At 38.8% G+C, this 19,557-nt stretch overlaps 1 protein-coding gene and 1 pseudogene across 2 annotated transcripts in view; one reads left to right on the top strand and one right to left on the bottom strand.

The window, feature by feature from the left end:
• NFKB1 (nuclear factor kappa B subunit 1) overlaps positions 1-19,557 on the bottom strand; it is a 126,140-nt gene that overhangs the window by 73,144 nt on the left and 33,439 nt on the right. The window contains exons 4-5 of one of the 2 annotated variants that reach the window (XM_055435091.2): positions 17,993-18,033; positions 13,755-13,853 (exon numbers count right to left, since the gene is read on the bottom strand). In XM_055435091.2, coding sequence (XP_055291066.2) covers positions 13,755-13,853; positions 17,993-18,033 — 140 coding nt within the window. The remainder of the gene's footprint in view (positions 1-13,754; positions 13,854-17,992; positions 18,034-19,557) is intronic. The other variant, XM_055435092.2, reaches the window with a different exon arrangement.
• LOC129562103 (small ribosomal subunit protein uS8 pseudogene) lies at positions 8,536-8,980 on the top strand (annotated as a pseudogene).

The following is a 19,557-nucleotide window of genomic DNA, read 5'->3' on the forward strand; positions in this document are numbered from 1 at the left end:
AACCCTGGGAGGTAAGGACTCTTAACCTTCCCTTTTAACAGATGCAGGGAGGTTAACCAAGTTGTCCAAGATTAAACAACTAATAAGGGGCAGAGTTGGATTTGAACCCAAGGTAGTGTGCTCTAGAGTCTCCTACTAATCATTTTGCTATATCACTTCCCTAGAAATCTATAAGCTGCTGAAGAATGTCCTACCAAGCTCATTAAGTGAAAAAAGCAAGAGGCAGAGTGTTTTAGAGGTTAACAGAACATAAGCGTGTGTACAGATGAATATGCTGTTTACATGTATTTGGATACATATGGTGCTTACACACACAAACATATATACACATAGACTTGTGTATGCATGGAATATTTTTGGAAGCTTACCCAAAGAAATTCAAAGCAGTGCTTCTCTCTGGGGAAGAGAGGGAGAGGGATCATAGAAAGAAGGGAAGCTTACTTTTCACTGTATGTATCTTTGTATTATTTGAATTTCTATTAATTTCTATGTGACACTTTAAAATAAATAAAAAACTTCTTACTTAAAAAATGAAACAACAAGAATGGCACACAGACTAGACATTCTCTAGTGAGGGAGTACACTCGATGACACAATTTCCAGAATAAAGGGGGTTTAGATGTCTTAGCTTGCTCACGGCGGGGAGAAATGATTGCTATTTGTCATTTTGGTTCGCTCTTTGAAGTTTACCAGTACTCATATGTTGTGTTTGGGGATCCACCTCCCACCTTGGCCTACATGTCCAAGGTGCAGCTAACCCCGCTGCCAGATCCAGAGGGTGGAGGCTGTGAATGGTTATTAACAAAATCACCTTGCCTCACACTCTCTGTCCCAGGTGTGACCTCCAGGGATGGGCTATGAAACAAGGCAGACCACGCTGCTGCTGCTAAGTCGCTTCAGTCGTGTCCGACTCTGTGTGACCCCATAGACGGCAGCACACCAGGCTCCCCTGTCCCTGGGATTCTCCAGGCAAGAACACTGGAGTGGGTTGCCATTTCCTTCTCCAATGCATGAAAGGGAAAAGTGAAAGGGAAGTCGCTCAGTCGTGTCCGACTCCTAGAGAACCCATGGACTGCAGCCGACCAGGCTCCTCCATCCATGGGATTTTCCAGGCAAGAGTACTGGAGAGGGGTGCCATTGCCTTCTCCGAAGGCAGACCATGAACGCCTAGAAACCTTTGATCTGGGACCCCTTAAACCTATTTCAGTTTCCAGGAAAGCAGACTTTCTGCTGCAGAACCTGGTGCCCTAACAAGGTAAGCCTGAGACTGCTGCTGTGGCCACCTGGCAGAGCTGAAGATGGAAATCTGAATAACAGAAGTCAGAGCTGAGCAGCAGAGAGAAACCAAATGATAATGTCAGCTCTGAATCCAGTGGGCTTTGAAGCTAGCTACCTTTTCCTCTGGACTTTCCAACTTTTTAAGCAAATAAGTTACCATTTGCTACTTAGTTTTAGTTGATTTTTCTCTCACGGCCATGGAAAGATTCCAATAGAGAAACTGAGGCAGACAAAGCCCCATTCCAACCTCGAAGTCTGGTGTCATGGCCAGGGTCTAAGTTATAGTGTCCCAACTCTGACTGAGACATGGGACACCGGATTGCAAAGTCAGGTGAATGGGGGAGGAGAAGGAAAACGAGGCTGGTGAGACAGGAAGAACAAGATGGAACAGCAGGCGGAGGCGAGCTGTGAAGGCTGGTTGAAAACTGTATTTCCAATAACAACCTATGGCTATTATGTCTATATAATAGTTATATAGACTATTTTTCTCTTCTTTAGCGGCATTATGATAGTACTAGTGACAGTCTGGGAAAGATAATTCTAGCATCTCCTGTACATTGATGATTCATTTACTACACAGATAATTACTGGCTACCTACCATATACTACATATTATTGCAGGTGCTAAACATACAGCAGTAAACACAACAAGAAAAAAAAAATCTCCTCCCTTCATGGTGCTATCAATCATATTTATTCTTAAAACCATAAAATGTCCCGAATGAACATTCAATGCTATAGATGTGCCACAGACTGTGCTAGGTGCTATTATGACAATTACTTAACCCTAATACAATTCATATTTCTGCAAAGTAGGTATTTTTTATTTTCATTTTATAAATGAGGAAAATAAAGTCTGACGAGATTATGTGACTTGTTGGAGGTCACGCTATCTGTAAATCACATAATCTCAAGTAAAATCTAGCTTTTGCTTTCAAGTATGTTATTTTGCTCACTAAACCACAGCTCTATTTAACTACCATATGACAGATGTCATACAGCAACTCAATGGGTTTACTCAGATCCTGCAAAGTCCCTAGGTATTATGTAACCAACACATGAATAAAGAGCCTTACATGAAGCGATTTATTATCTTTTCTAGATCTGACTACTGCTCATTAGGTTAATATCCAGGATGTTATCTCATATCTGCTTTGTTTATGAAATCTTGCAGTGGTATGCTAGAATTGGCTTGACCAACTCACAAGAACTGTTAAATTTTCAGAAAATTTGCAAACCAGTTGACTTTATATTGATAGCTTGAAAGTGATCATAGTGTAAGTATTTACATCAAGAAAATTAACAAATACTACAAATCAGGGTTTTGTTTCAATTTGCTTTTTTTTTTCTGGACAGTCAATTGTTAAGCATTTACTAGGGCACAACTGTATTTAAGGTCCACCATTTACTCAATGGAGAGAGATCACAGGAATTATTCTGTTAGAAAATATTCAAAATACTGGCAAACTTTCCAACTTGAAAGATTTTTAATAATAATGATCCCAGGTGGTATTAGTTGTAAATGTGGGAGACCTAAGAGATGTGGGTTTGATCCTCAGGTTGGAAAGATCCCCTGGAGAAGGGAATGACAACCCACTCCAGCATTCTTGCCTGGAGAATCCCATGGACAGAGGAACCTGATATGCTACATAGTCCATAGGATTGCAAAGAGTCAGACACAACTGAAGCCATGCACGTAAGAGATACCATGGATACACATAAATATCTTTCCCAATGCATATTGAGCCTAAAATGGTCATTATGCCGGACTTTCAGAACCACTGCTTTATAAGCTTAATGCCATAGGCACTTGTAATGGGTTGAATATTATCCTCCCTAAATTCAAGTCTACCCAGAACCTCAGAACGTGTTCTTATTTGGAAATGGGGTCTTCACAGACATAATTAATTAAAATGAGGTCAGACTGGATTATGGTGGGCCCTAAACACAATGACTGTTGTCTTTATGGGAGAAAAGGAGATTCAGACACAGAAATACAAAGGGGAAGTCTGGGGAAGACAGAGGCAGAAACTGTAGTGAAACAGCTACAAGCCAAAGAATGTCAAGGATTGCCAGCAACCACCAGAAGCTACAAAGAGGCAAGGAAGGCTTCTTCCATAGAGCCTTCAGAGGGAGCATGGCCCTGCTGACAACTTGATCTTGGACTTCTAGCTTCCAAAACTGTGAGAGAGTAAACGTCTATTGTTTTAAACCACCTAATTTGTGGTAATTTGTTATGGCAGCTCTAGGAAACTAAAACAATACTTGTGCTAATTATCAGACGCATAATGCCTAAAAGAACACAGTTAAAGACCCTAAAAAGAATTTGATACATTCCTTTCTGGCCTCTTGCTACCGATCAATATTTTCATGACAAATCATGCATAACATCTAAAAGTAAGCTTTTGACATAGCATCTGTTTTCAATCTCCCACCTTCTTAACTTTAGAAAGGACATGGCATAAATAGAGTGGAAGCAATATTAATTAGTGAAGTTGTGCTGCAAATAAATTAGTGGACTGGTGAAGCTTTTGTGTAGCTCCATGGTTCCATAAACCAATCAACAAAACTGTCGTTCAATACTCAAATTAATGTATTTTGGAATACAAAAAATAGAAGCAAACTATCACTTTTAAGTGTTTACTCTGTGCCATTCACTGAACAACTCAATTTATACATATATCCTATGAAGCAGGTATTATTTATCTCAACTTTACAAATGAAGAAACTGAGGCTAGGCCAAGTTACATACTAATAACATTGTCAATAGATGGCAAAACTAGGAATCAACATCTTTTCAGCAATGAACTGACTGACTTCAGAGCCAATACTTTAAAAAAAAAAACAAACCTAAAAGTATGTTCCATAAGCCACCTGAACTTTACCCTAGACTAGGACCTCTAGTGTAGTACCAGAAATGTGCAGCTTTATCTCCTTTCAGGACTTCAATTAGACAATTTTACTCTTTCTTTTGTAATCTGAATCTCACCCTTTCTTTCAAGTTTTCCTTTTCTCTGTGCTATAGTCCAGAAAATTACTTCAGTTCTATTTTTAAATTTGGTAATTCTTTCTCCCATTTCTAATCTTAGTTTTAACTCATTCACTGAGTTAAATCACTTCAGTGATATTTTTAATTTAGAATTCTGATTTTTTTCTTAACGCTAGGTCTCAAGTATTTCCCATGTTGTGTAACCCTCATAATTTTTTAAACAGTATTCTATTCCATGGTTACACCATGTTTACCTATTCATCCACTTGTTGTTATATCTTGGCATTATATGACATGAGTCCTTAGAAATTATCACAGAATATCATACTAATGGACCCACAGTGATTTAGCATAAGTGGAATGGGCCCCTGACATCTCTGCAGTTAAAATATTCTTGGGTGATTCTGATGCACATCTATGGTCGAGAATCATAGATTTAAAGAACCCCTATAATTAATAGTATTCCCATGATGGTGGAGAATACTGGACTATTAAATCACACTACCTGAACTGAAATCTTGGGCTCCATGCCTCAGACCAGGGTAAGCTCTTTAACTTCTGTGGACTTTGGTTTCCTCATTTATCAATAAGGATCACAGAACCTACTGCAGTGGGCTGTGATGACTAAATGAGATGATGTAAATAAGCACAGCAAGCCATCCTTACAGTTGTTCTGGGTGGATGGGGAGCTAAGGGTGAGAGGCACTATCTGTGAAAGTCTGCAAGCACCTTTCAGTCCACCCACATGAGACCTCAGCGAGATGAATGCAGACCAGAGGATTCTGGTCTGAAATCCACCTGGCGGGTGGGGAAAGAAGGTTGTGACAGCAGGGTAGTTCACAGCCTCAGTTCTAGATCTGCTGACAAGTTGAAAATCGGCTTGTCTGTGGAGGAGGAGGTGTTACATCTTTGGGGACCACAGTACTTCTGTATGTTCTTACCTTATCAAGAAGAATTACCAGTATGTGACCTGATGAGACCTGAATTCTTAAATGTAATGAAAAAAGGCTATCTAATCTTCAACCCCTGGGGTTGGAAGAAGCCATCCGAGATTTGCTTCTGATTAAATAATGGTCCAGAAACAATCATGTATTTAAGGAAAAGTGGATGAGAGAAAAATGGGAATAGTCAACTAAGGAAAGTCACCAAGGGGTCATGGACCGAAACAAAGCTTAAGGTTCACACTGTCTGTAAACCCAATAAGCCTGTTAAGATTAATAGTTACATTTTTACTATACTTCTAATAGTTACGTTTCATAGCTATGATCTGTGCTAGAAGTTTCTCCTCAGGAGTAGCTTTCTCTAGTTCATGATGTAGACTATGACTGCATACCATAAATTTAGAGGGCTGTTTTTAAAAACATCCTACAAGGTACTATTTTGTTCTGGAGGCCCAATGAAAAACTTCTGAAAAAAAATATCCAGAAGTCTAGGTTATGGTTACACATGGAAGGAGTTTTGTCTGCTTGCCAAGACAGGACCTGACACAGAGTGCTCAATAAATATTTGTTAAATGAACTGTTTTCTCTCTTTTGGCTTCAACCACTAATGGTTAACTTCATGCTTAATCAGCATCCCTGGGGAAGAGCAAGAAAGGAAAAGCAGTGAAGCCTACTCCCTTCTAGGGCTATTGCTACTATGTCTCCTTGCTCCTCCACCTGATACCCCAAGGGAAGGGAGGCTTTCCTGGGCCTTGTTTGAGCAGCCTTAGTTGTTTCCACTCACTAAAAACAGGTAAAAATACAAAAATGTACTTTTTAAAAAGTATAAAAATAAAACCAATTTTAAAAGACAGCCTATATACCTTTTTTATTAGCAATTTTTAAAATCAGCTGCTGTCAGAAAGCTAAAGTGATACGTACTCTGCAGCACTGATTCTTAACTGTGTTTGAATCCATCTGAAAATCTGATGGAAAGTTATATTTATCTCCCCAGAAATATATATATACACACACACACACACACACATATTGGGTTGGCCAAAAAGGTTCACTTGGGGTTTAAAAGCCCAAATGAACCTTTTTGGCCAACCCAATAACTTTCTGCATATAAATTAAGAAGTTACAAATCCCTCTGAAACCAGTAAAAGGGATCCAGGTTACAGAGTGCTTTTCTTCAATATACCGAGCACAGGGCTCTTGACCTAGGGGATATGGTTATTTTTCCTTTTTAACATAAGCAAGTAGTGAACAGCTTAGGGATACTGATGGAAATTTTAATAAATGCTATAAAGTAGGTTTTATGTGCAAACTTAATTGACTATTGGTGATCCTCTTCCCTGTTGTTTTTAGTAACTGAGTCAGATTAAATTATTCAAAACTAGCACTATAAAGAGATACTTAAAATGGCAAACCTCCTAAACCAGACAAGTCCATACAAAGGAAAGGGAGATTACACAAGGATATGTGATATCCCTAAATGCCACAAGAGATCAGGCAGTCTTCATCTGACCTTGACAGAAACTTAACATTTAGGATTTTAAAGTGAGAGGCACCAAGAGTGGAGACTTAAGAAGAAAAAAAAAAATCGTGGGGGTCAGGGAGACAATAAACACTGTCTGTTGTTGATCTAAACATTTCAATACTTGCCTTCTGTTTAATCTGAAACACTCCGGAAAGAAAACATATGTGAGAACCAGCTTTCAGAAAACATTTGATTAAAAATAGTTACACTTACATCAGCTGCGTTTCAAGTTGTAGTCCACTGCATTTGATATTTATAACTAAAGAGAAAATAAGAATACCAACTGGTCAGCTACTCGTATTTTAGAATCAAGGTCGCTGACAGCTTTCTGGTTGGAGTGGGCCAAGCTTGAGGATGTCACATCGGCTGAGGATGCGTGCTTTCTGGCCACTCTGGAAGAGAATCAGTGAGGGTTTCTGAAGCCCTGTGGGGCTGTTCCTCTTGGCAACTGTCCACCTCTGTGAAGAGGAAGGTAGTTTGGTTAATAAAAAAAAATCTCATGAATAACTTTCGGGAAAGAGGGAAATGAGCCTTCCCTGGCACTCCTTGCTGAGTCAAAAACAGGCAGTGACAGGCTTGGCCTCGAGGAAGGCACTTGTGCTTTTCTGCCAGCCTCTCCCATTTGGAGCTCCATGATGAAATTAGAACTGAGGAAACTTTAAAGGAGAAGTTGGTAGGACTGTAAAATAGATTATTAAATGTTTAACAGCAGGAAAGCTTTCCTTTAAAGGGGGCAAGATACATATTTCTGCATCTTTATTTTTGCATATTTATGCAAGTTAGTCTGCATATTTTCCCTAGATTTTCTCTGAATATTATTATTATTTTCTTTCTGTAGGAGTCAGAATAAATTCCACATTGTCAATGGATAAATTTTATCTGAATAATAAAGAAGAAATCAATAGAATCAAAGTGAAAGTGAAAGTGTTAGTCACTCAGTTGTGTCCAACCCTTTGCGACCCCAAGAACTGTAGCCCACCAGGCTCCTCTGTCCATGGAATTCTCCGGGCAAGAATACTGGAGTGGGTAGGCATTACCTTCTCCAGGGGATCTTCCCCCCAGGGATGGAACCCAAATCTACCACATTGTAGGCAGAGTCTTAACCATCTGAACCACCAGGGAAGTCCCTAATAGAATTAAAGTGAACACTAATCTTCAATGGATCCCAGTCTTAACTCTTATTTGTCCTGGGGGGTGGGGGAAGCCATCAGGTATAATAGAAAATTTGAGTTAAAACCAGAAAAAAATTTTCTATCAGAGATGGAAAGTTTAGAGCAGTGATTTATCTATGAAGAACAGGGAAAAGTGATCAATGGGTGGGGCTTCAGCAATAACTATATTTTCGAAAGAGATCAGAAGCAAATATGGTAAAATGTTAATACAGCTGGCCCTCTGTATCCTCAGGTTCCACATTCGTTATTCAACCAACTGCAGATGGAAAAAATATGTTTTAAATTTCATAAAGTTCCAAAAAGTAAAATAAATTTGCTGCACACTGGTAACTATTTATATAGTATTTACATTGTATGAGGCATTAAAATAATCTGGAGATGGTTTAAAGTATACAGAAGGGCGTGCATAGATTATATGCAAATACTGCTGCATTTTATAAAAGGGACTTGAGCATCCATGAATTATGGCATCTGTGGGGATCTGAGAAACAGCCCTCCAGGATACTGAGAGATGACTGTTGCTATTAAATCAGGTAGTGGAATATGGTGTCCTTCACATCAATTTTTAAATGTTCTATACACATGGAATTTTTAATAATTAAAACAATGTTTTAAAAAGAATGTGAGCTCTTTCTGCCATCTTTCTGTGCCGCCAGAATGGTGCACATGAATGTCCTGGCTGATGCTCTCAAGAGTATCAACAATGCTGAAAAGAGAGGCAAACGCCAGGTCCTTATTAGGCCATGCTCCAAAGTCATCGTCAGGTTTCTAACAGTGATGATGAAGCATGGTTACATTGGCGAATTTGAAATCATTGATGATCACAGGGCTGGGAAAATTGTCATGAACCTCACAGGCAGGCTAAATAATGTGGAGTGATCAGCCCCAGATCTGATGTGCAACTCAAAGATCTAGAAAAATCGCAGAATAACCTGCGCCCATCCCATCAGTTTGGTTTCATTGTACTGACAACCTCAGCTGGCATCATGGACCATGGAGAAGCAAGACGAAAACACACAGGAGGGAAAATCCTTGGATTCTTTTTGTAGGGATGTAATACATACAAATAAAATGCCTCAGAGGAAATAAATAAATAAAAAATAAAAAGAATGTGAAGGTTTACATAGCAAAACTCTTGAAAGCTAAATGGCATCCTTCCTCTGACATGAAACAAACATGCAGAACATTAGATGGTTCAATAGCCCTAATCCTAGAAATAATCTCAACATAGTAAGAGTGTGTCTAAGCCTAGCCTACACCCAGCTTATTGGAAATGGGGTTTTAAGCATGGGACAAAATCCCGGTAGCAAACAGAGAACAGGTGTAGACTCTTAGAGTTAGTTTTAAAATGGTTTAACTTTAGGTATCATATTTGAACAATCAGCAAGAGACAAAACCAAGCAGGTTATATGTTTACAAGTTCTATAAACCACAGCTAGGGGTCTGCAGCCCCCAAACCACAGCCAGTCCCCATAGCTTTGGGGCTGGCCGTCAGCACTTCACTGCTCCTGTGTGAGACCGAGTGCATGCTGAACCACCAGTGTTCCAGGGGCCTCTCCAGGACGTGGTATGCTCTCCCAGAGGCATGATGAGAAGAGAAAGAGTGAGGCTGGAGGAGAGAGAGGAAGGTAAGAAGCTGTAGAGGAGAAAAAGGCAGAGCCTAGAACATTCCAATCTTAAGCCTGAATAGATGTACTTTAATAAACAAGTATCATATGCAAATTTCAGAAATATCATTTCCTTCCCGCAAATGTAAATGCTCTCCCTCTGAAGTTCCTGCAGAAACGGGATCTGGGGAAGAGTGTGGGGGCACTGTCCATTACACCTCCCTCTACGGGAAGGGAGGATGAGGATCACTGCACAGGTGTTTTCTTTGCTCTCACACAGTGGCTACACAGGTTTACAACCTTGACTGAAACCATCTCCACTTTCACTTTCTCTTCTGTAACAGTTTATAATGGAGAACCAACAGAACTCCTATGTTAACTGTTGCATATGCAGTTATCATAGTATACGGAATGTTTAGGATATGTTTTTTCTTCTCTTTTCTTTCTCCTTAATATCCAGGCACACTAACTCAGATATTCTGAAGAAATTATAGAGTCATCATGATCATCATCTTGAGAATAAACATCTAATAATCAGGAAAAGTATATATGTTTGCAAAATAATAGACTTAGGCAATTCTATATAACCTATGAGCTACTGTCTTACATAGCAGAAAAGTATGCAAAGAAGAAGGGTTAAGGTTGATTAGACTTTGCATCTAGATCAGTGGTGCTCAAGCAGGGTGTTCTGCCCCCAAGGACATATGGCAACGTCTGGAGACACTGTCTGGTTGTCACAACTACAGCGCTGCTATCGGCATCTAGTGGATATAGGGATGCTGCTGAACACCCCCAATGAACTGGAAAACCTTCCGAAGCATGACGTCTTCTCACCCAAACCATTAGTCGTGATGAGTGTAAGAAACCCTGATCGAGCTGTATCTGTCACACAACTTCTCTTGCAGCCTCACATGGAGCGGGTGCTTAGTGAACTGCTGCAGACAGATATGACTGTGACGATCCTCCTGATAAAGACACACACTGAGAGCAATTCCTTCCTTTGCCTAAATTTTACATGTAAGAGGGATTTATATCCCTTTGTAAACCAAAAGTTCACCGTTAACTATTCTTTGTAAAAAAGATTATTAAAAGTGATATTGGAAGAAGAGCTCTGGAAAAACTACCTCGTGATTGACTTTCTCTCCTCCCCATATCAGCTCTTCTGATTAAGAGTTTCTACGATAAATAAAATTACTTCCTTTAACTATTACAAGCTAAGAGAACAATGACAGTTTGTAACAGACTCTCTGAACTGCTTTATGTTTTCTTACAATTGGATTAAATGCTTAATAAATATATGTTGAATTAGTGAATAAAAAACAATTGGGTGAAATAGTGAAGCTGCAGCTGAAGGTCAATAATGACTAATCACACACATTTAAATTTTGACTTCCTTAGTACTAGCTGTTTACATATCTAGATTTCCCAGTAAGTATTAAACTCCTTGATACATAAACTATGATTTGAGAAGAACATCGAATATCCACTAGGTTGTTTCATTTCTAGACTGTTTTGTAAATGTGAGGCATCAACCACAGCCTGAGAAGGATGTATGAAGACGCAGCATAATAGGATATATAAAGTTTTTCCATTGGGTAACAAATCTATAACAAAGTTACTCCTATGTATCTTTTAGTATCAAGAACTGTTACTTAGTTACAAAGACTAGAGCAATACAAGTCAACACTTGACCATATTGTAATTTTTATTTGTTTGTACAGAGACAATCCAGAAAAAAACTCCCAGTTTTACTCTTAATGCTAATTCTTCAGTAATTACAATCATAATCACTGTTAATACCCATAACATGTATCACACATATGAACACATACATATTTATACACAGGACACACAGACATGTGTTAAAAATATGTGTTAGATCTGACTCCCTGACATCGGAGTACCTGTTATTCCTGAGCTCCTCTCTCTTGTTGCCCAGAGTTATAATTCTGCGTCTTATCTTACTACCATCCTACCATGTTCTGTTCCCTAGGTCTCTGCCCCCAGTCTCCCAAATGCACATGTTCCACGTGACAGTTCAATGAGCAAGAGTCTGCTGTAGGATGACAAGCCACCAGTCCTGTGAGGACCGCAAGGCTCCCTTTTAAGAGCCTCGGTTTCCTCACAGGTATTAAGACTTTTTACCTACTAGGGCTGTTATGAGAACAGAAAAGATAATGTATGTAAGTTTCAGTTCAGTTCAGTCACTCAGTCGTGTCCGATTCTTTGCAACCCCATGAACCACAGCACGCCAGGCCTCCCTGTCCATCACCAGCTCCTGGAGTCCACCCAAACTCATGTCCATTGAGTCGGTGATGCCATCCAACCATCTCATCCTCTGTCGTCCCCTTCTCCTCCCACCCTCAATCTTTCCCAGCATCAGGGTCTTTTCAAATGAGTCAGCTCTTCGCATGAGGTGGCCAAAGTATTGCAGTTTCAGCTTTAGCATCAGTCCTTCTAATGAGCACCCAGGACTGATCTCCTTTAGGATGAACTGGTTGGATCTCCTTAAAGTCCAAGGGACTCTCAAGAGTCCTCCAACACCACAGTTCAAAAGCATCAATTCTTCTGCGTCAGCTTTCTTTATAGTCCAACTCTCACATCCACACATGACTACTGGAAAAACCACAGCCTTGACTAAACAGACCTTTGTTGACAAAGTAATGTCTGCTTTTTAATATGCTGTCTACGTCGGTCATAACTTTCCTTCCAAGGAGGAAATGTATGTAAAGTACTTGGCAAATCTTCGATGCTTAATAAATGCTAATCCCCTGTTTTATTGCTGTTCTTATTTCCTCATTCAGATTCTAAAGGACCAGAGATCATAAATCTGTGGCTAAACCCATATTTATCCTGACTAATAATCCTGAACAGGAAACACATCTTTCATTCCACACAAGAGCTCGGGTTCGGTTCAGTTCAGTTCAGTTCAGTCGCTCAGTCGTGTCCGACTCTTTGCGACCCCATGAATCACGGCACACCAGGCCTCCCTGTCCATCACCAACTCCCGGAGTTCACTCAAACTCATGTCCACAGAGTCGGTGATGCCATCCAGCCATCTCATTCTCTGTCATCCCCTTCTCCTCCCACCCCCAACCTTTCCCAGCATCAGAGTCTTTTCCAGTGAGTCAACTCGTCGCATGAGGTGGCCAAAGTATTGCAGTTTCAGCTTTAGCATCAGTCCTTCCAATGAACACCCAGGTAGGAGACTTAAAATGCAAACACAATGGATAGGACTAATACTACAACATTACTCAAGAGGTAAAGAATCAAGGGTTTTGTTTTGAACCATGGGTAAGGAATTAGAAAGGCCTGGGCCTAGAACTGGGTCATGAGAAAACGGAGGGAACAAAATGCAAGGCTGACGAAACCAAAGACCGATTTCTCTGATATCACAATTTTACTAAGGGTCTGTCTTGAACAAATGAAAATGTTTATGAAAGATGAAACTGCAATATTTGACTGGTTTATCTGCAAAACTGTTAGCAATCAGTCTATGAAACATGACATCACATTATAAAAATAAAAAACTCAAGCTACCTCAGCAGAAGATATTCTCAATTAAATACAAAGAAAGAAAAAGAACCTGAAGTAGAAAAAGCTCAGCTAAGCCCACCACAGCATGTCACGAAGCAGTACGTTCCAAGGACCATCACGTGTAGATGAATAGTTGCTCAAGCAGAGGCCCTTTTGGACCACTGAGATACATTTTCTCATTCAATCTTTAGAAGACTACAAAGCACAGACCCTTAGCAAGTCTGCATTTTGCACATTCAGGTACTGAGGTTTAGAAGTGTTGGATAACTCAGTCAAAGGCACACAGCTGGTAGCAGAGTCTGGATCAGAATCCATGATCTGAGGTATTCTACCATATAATCCATACACTCAGTCATCTGAGTCTTGTTTTTTGCTAGATCTCTAAAGAGCTGAAATTTAGCGCGCTCTCAAAGCATTTTTCAAGTCTTAGGAAGTATACAACTAAACAAATTTTTTAAGATAATCAAGAAATAATAAAAGTTTTGTTAATGTTGAGATAATTTGTACTAAATGGAAATATTAACAGTTTTAGAATCTGTCACTTCTGTTGCTACGAGATACATTTCTACATAAATATTATAAATAATCATGTGAACACTTCACCTTTTATAAGCAGAGGCAAATGGTAGTCATTTAAAGCATTCATTTCTTTTGCTCTGAGGACACCAAATCTTCCAGAATTCACATGGAAAGACATCACAAACTTACTTTGACCTGAGGGTAGGACTTCTTGTTCTTTTCACTAGACGCACCAGGGAGTCCTCCATGGGAGGGGCCTTCGCACACATAACGGAAACGAAATCCTCTCTGCAAAGGTGAACACAAGGTGAACAAGTTTGAGGAATACTTACTAAAAACTTATAGGGACAAAGTTACACCCAAGTTTTAAACTCTTGTGTGTATTAGAGGAGACACAAACTGTAAAAGAGGACTGTATATGAGAACCACTTCTCCCCATAACCTTATCACGAATATTGATGTTAACTGATATTTGCATCCTGAGCTGTGGCTTAAAAGCCAGGTCCCTGGCCCTGCAGAAGCTCTCCTCCTGTGCTATGTGGAGCATAAACTGCTGCACACTTTAGGCCTAAGGACTTGACATGCTCCAGCTTGCCTGCATCAGAGTTTCCTCATCTCACATTGCTGCTGCCAAGCTCTGAAACTGGCCATATGACTCAAAGTAAAGCTTCTCTGACTCTTACTTAAAGGCATTCCTTTACTTACTCTGATGACAGCTGGTTCAGGAGGGAATACAGAAATGTCTTGTTAAATATACCCCACCAGGGTTACATAACACACCCTATAGAAGACCCCACATCTGATCAGTAACTCTCAACAGTTCAGAAGGTAAGAAGTTTTAAGATTATTAATACAATCAAGTTCAAGCTGGATATATTAACTAACCTGAATGAATCCAAATCCAGAGAGTCCCTTTATATATTAACTCAAGAATTTTTATAGACACAGTAATATCAACTAGGAATTAGCAAGAACCTTTACTATGCGGGCTGATAAACACCTGAGTTCCATGTATTTTTTTTATACAAGTAAGAAGATTAGATCAGACCATATTCAAGGTCTATTCCAGTTTTAACATTTTATGACTTAGAAAGCTAACAGTTGTAATTGTGCATATTTGCATACCAAGAATAAAACAAGGACATTTATGAGAATGTGTCTCATCAACATACTATGGGAGATTTCAACACTTTTCCTGAAAGACACAGCTTTATAAAGACATCAAACAATTTGTGGTAGTGTTAGTAGTTTATACAGTCTCTTGACCAGATGGTCTTCCAAACACACCCTTTAATGAAAAGAATATGTTAATACACTTTAAGGAACATTCATTTATTTTATTGTGGGACTGACTTCATATAAACAGTGCGAGATCCTGAGGCCCTCAGAAGCTCCGCACACTACTACTTGTTGGTGGGAGCTTTCTACCTTGCACACCAGATAGTGGAGCTCAGTGAATATACAGGTTTTGATGGCTTTGAGCTAATGGATCAAAGTAAAATTTCTGCCCTCCTTAGACTGTACTTCATTTCACTATGCCTCATAGGGTCTTGAAAAACAGCCTGAGAGGTTCAGGGAAAGCACCTGGAATTGTTTCTAAATTCTGTGAGACTTTTCTAATTTCCAAAGAGGCCAGTCTAAAGCATCTTTTATGGGACCAGTGAGACCTGATGTAAATTCCCTAGGGGAAGAAGCTACCTCATGTCACATGTGGGTCTGGGGTATATGATCAATTCATTAAAGTGGGACCTAAAACAACTCTTGGAAAGGGCTCCTTAGGTGACCCCAAACATCAACACCTGGCAAGTTTTCTGAGGTAAGATTAGTGATTTGAAGGTGACTCTCCCTGTTTTGCTTCTCATAAAATTCGAACTAAAAAATAAGTTACAAATTCAGCCCTATACCTTTTATAGTCAAAGGCTGTTAGCGTATTTTCAATAATTAAATGAAATTTCTAAAGCATGAAAAAGCAACAGTCAGCCTCCAGAACTGGCTAACCATAAAATAGAGATTTACTTGACTGCTAATCAGTTTAAACACAACTTCAGCTTTTAAACAATATTAGATAATTAGCCCTTAATAATATGCAACAGAACTAGCTATCCTAAAGATTAGTGGAAGTCTATGCTATGACTCATCTCTGTCAAAGCTGGGGAAAATTGTGGCAGAGACTCGAAAGAAAAAAGAAAATTTTTCTAGATTTTATTTTTAGAACAATAAAGTAATTCATTATCTTTAATCAAAAAGTTACTTTAGGACAGCTGGAGAAATATACTATTATATCTTACTGGGAGTGGTGTTCAGTAAAATATGAGTAAAGAGACCCAGCTTAATACCTTGCTTATCATTTCAAAAACAACATATATCATTCATAGTTGGATAAAAGTATCTAAACTTCTATGCAAAGGAATTTATAACCTGAAGATAGAAATTTATCTTTTTTTTTTGAAAGGAAACTAGGATGTCTTCAAATGCATAGTCTGGATGCATTTCAGATTCTAAATTTTTGAGATTAAAGGTTTACCAATCCACAGCCATTCATCTCAGTAACTCCACTTGCTTAAAATGAGTCATCAACCTCAAAGGCAAGGCTCCATCCATCCGGTCAGAAAGTCTGACTTCAATACAACCTTCTTACTTTCACTGGAGTCAGACATCACAATATTACAGTTTGGTAAGCAAGCACATTGATTTACTCAGATAAGCTTTAACATATCCACCAACAGTGAATTAAATTTTGAATTTTGGAACTACATAACTCACCCTTCAGATAAATCATAAACATCAATTTTTCCTTATGACTATTGACCCATAGTAAGAAACTTCATTTTAAAAACCTTATGGTAGTGCTATACTTATTAAATGAATATCTGAAAAACACATTTTGCCTAGTATGCAGACAAATAAATTTTAGTTGATTTCTTGGTTTCACAGATTATCCAGAAATTTCCCAGGAGGCCAGGTAACACCGCACAGAATGTTAGGGGATAAACTTCCACTGGGAGGGTCCTTTGAGAAAACTGGTGGCCTCCTGTGAGAACTCACTGATAGGGAATTGGGAATGGAAATAAAACAAAGTCAGGTCGGCAGCCTGCGGAATCAGGGTGTGTCATCTGTGAGCCATTAAAACAATGTCCCAAAGCCTCATAAAGTATTCCAGTCCCCACACCAAAAACTTTGATCAAAGTTCAACCTCATAAGTGTAGTCTATTTGGTCATAGATAAGATACTCATATCCTTTATATTCTGACCAAAATCCAAATACATATGTAATACCATGATTACAGTAACCACATGTGTACTTTATGATCTTGACCTAGTTAGCATTTGTTAAGTGTTACACAGTGTTACGCTTACTTGCCTGAACTACTAAAACCATTTAGGCAAAGTACTGGGTGACAGAGCTGCAAGAAAGCAGGCACACGCATCCTCTGACTGGATATCCAGTCAGAGATCTACTAACTTTGTCCTCATTCTGCAGAGGACTATACCATTACTTCATCCCTTAATGACTATGGGAAGATATTAAAGATTCTCTTCCCTCCTCTTTCATAGCACTGGTCCCACCCAATTTCCAATAAATATTTATTTACCCATGGGGACATGGTAAAGAAGCCATTTTAATTCCCAGGTATCCTCTATAAATAATAGTAGTAAGAAGAAAGTGAAAGTGAAATCCCTTCGACTGCACAGATTATAGCCCACCAGGCTCCTCTCTCCATGGACTTCTCCAGGCAAGAACACCGGAGTGGACTGCCATGCCATCCTCCAGGGGATCTTTCTGACCCAGGGATCAAACCCTAGTCTCCCACATTGCAGGCACATTCTTTACCGTGTGAGCCGCCAGGGAAGAGCCTGATAAAATAAAATGCTCCTCTCCTGACTCCAAAGAGGCTAGCTCTAAAGCTAATACCCGAGAGAACTTGACTGTCTATTCGAGGACTTTATCCACACCCCACTGGTACTTTTAGTATCTTAGGTTACATGTTCCAAATAGAAAGGCTGTAGCTCCTAAGGATGGAGAGAGGCTCAGAAGTACTGATGTGCAGGGACATGGTGGAAGCATCTGACTCCGTTTATGTGAACTGTATGTATGTGTATTTCCTTACAAATGAAAACAAGTGGAGATGACCTGCATCTCTTCTAGGAGTGGCTGGTAAGTCTAAGTGTTGGAGATCATGGGATACCATGGATCGATACTTAAGTTTTATAGAACTGTGTACTGAGGTTCAGGACAGTCTGAACAATGACCAAGAGAAAAGGAAAGTGGATGATAAAGTTGTTACATAATTTGGCAAGTTGTTGATCTTCTCGATAAGCTACTTCTTTTGTAAAATTCATTTACTATTTTATTCAGTGCTTGAGATATTATTAGACTTATGGATCTAACAATCAAAGAGAAAGTCCCACCCCTTTAATCTTCTTACCTGTTTAGGCTGCTCTAATATTTGAAGGTATGGGCCATCTGCTAAAAACAAAACAACAAACAGAAACCAAAAGAAACTGTGAGGCTTCTCAAATTTGGTAAAAAAAAAATATATATATATGTATATATATATAAAGCAAGTAAAAAGACTTAAATTATGTTTTTAAACAGAGGCTTCTAACAAATGGTTTAGCTAAAATTCCACAAGGCATATCTTCTTCTTTTGAATATTAAATTTATCCTTATTTAATAACAATTTTACACCATTAGAGAGAACCATACCATCTAGACATCTATTCAGTGGTGATGGCACCTTGCACAACCCAACAAAAGGTATGACGTCTGGCAAGAATTAAGACGGCAACAACCTTCACAATCATGTCTACTAACAAAGCATTTTTAATAATGACACAAATACCAATTAAAAGCAGCAACCACTTCCTGGTCACTGTGAAATTTTCTTTTGCCATCACATCATCAGACACTGACTTCCATTCTTCACAAGAGAATGTGCTTAATGTGAAATTACAAGAGACTGAGCTAGCAACCTACATGTGTGAAACACACAGATAATGACCTCAGGCTATCTGCTTTTCATTTCACCAAGTTTTGGGTTCCCTGTCAATACCTGAATCCGTAAGTGCTGCCCTCATTTCCTAACTGGCGAGCTTGTTTCTCCTCTCTCCCTTATTTAATTTGGTCTATCAGACATGGTAGATTCTTCTTATTAACTCATAGCTTTTGATGTCTGCGTACAATTTTTGAATATTGTACTTTCTTTTTTTAAAATTTTTTATTAGAAAACTGAAATTTACAATGTGTTTACATCACTCACTGAGCACATGGCATTTAAAAACAACATCATAACAGAAAGATAACAAAAATACAAAGTCTTAAAACCTACGGGATATGGAAAACATTATCCACTGAGGCCTTAAATGTAGCAGACTTTACACAAAAAGGAAAAGCAATGAGTATACAAGTATACAGCCAGTTTAAGAAGTTAGCAAAATAAACAGAATAATCATAAAGAAAAGAAAGCAACTAATACATACCAGGTATTAATGCAATAAAAATAAAGATAAAATTGAGAGACTCAACAGAGTCAAATATTGTACTTTCATATAAACTCTGTTCCAAAATAAGCATTTTATAAAATTCTGAAAATAATTTAGATGGATGTATACCAACTAATAAGAACAAAGATTAGTAGAAGCTTAATGATAGCCTGACTATACCTGAGTTTAGAAACTCAAAGGAAAATCAAAACCTGACAGTATAAATACAAATTCATTCAATATGATAAACTCCCTAAGCTTCCCAGCTGGTTTGTATGTCATGTCAAAAGTATAATAACCCATAGCTCTGTGATACACAAAGGCTCATGGTGTTTCTCACTTGTTTGAATATAAATTTAAATGGTACTAAAAAAATTCTAGGAGGATGCTTCTGTGTCCATTTCAATCTTCACTGTCTCTAGGTAGGCCAGAAGTTTAAGACTTACTATTTTAGATAAATAAATTTATGAAGAACAGCTCAACTTTCAGGTTGAAATTAAAAATAAAC

The sequence above is a fragment of the Moschus berezovskii genome, chromosome 5 (genome assembly GCF_049115385.1).
Source record: "Moschus berezovskii isolate FMDL1 chromosome 5, NW_MosBer_1.0, whole genome shotgun sequence".
NCBI lineage: Eukaryota > Metazoa > Chordata > Mammalia > Artiodactyla > Moschidae > Moschus > Moschus berezovskii.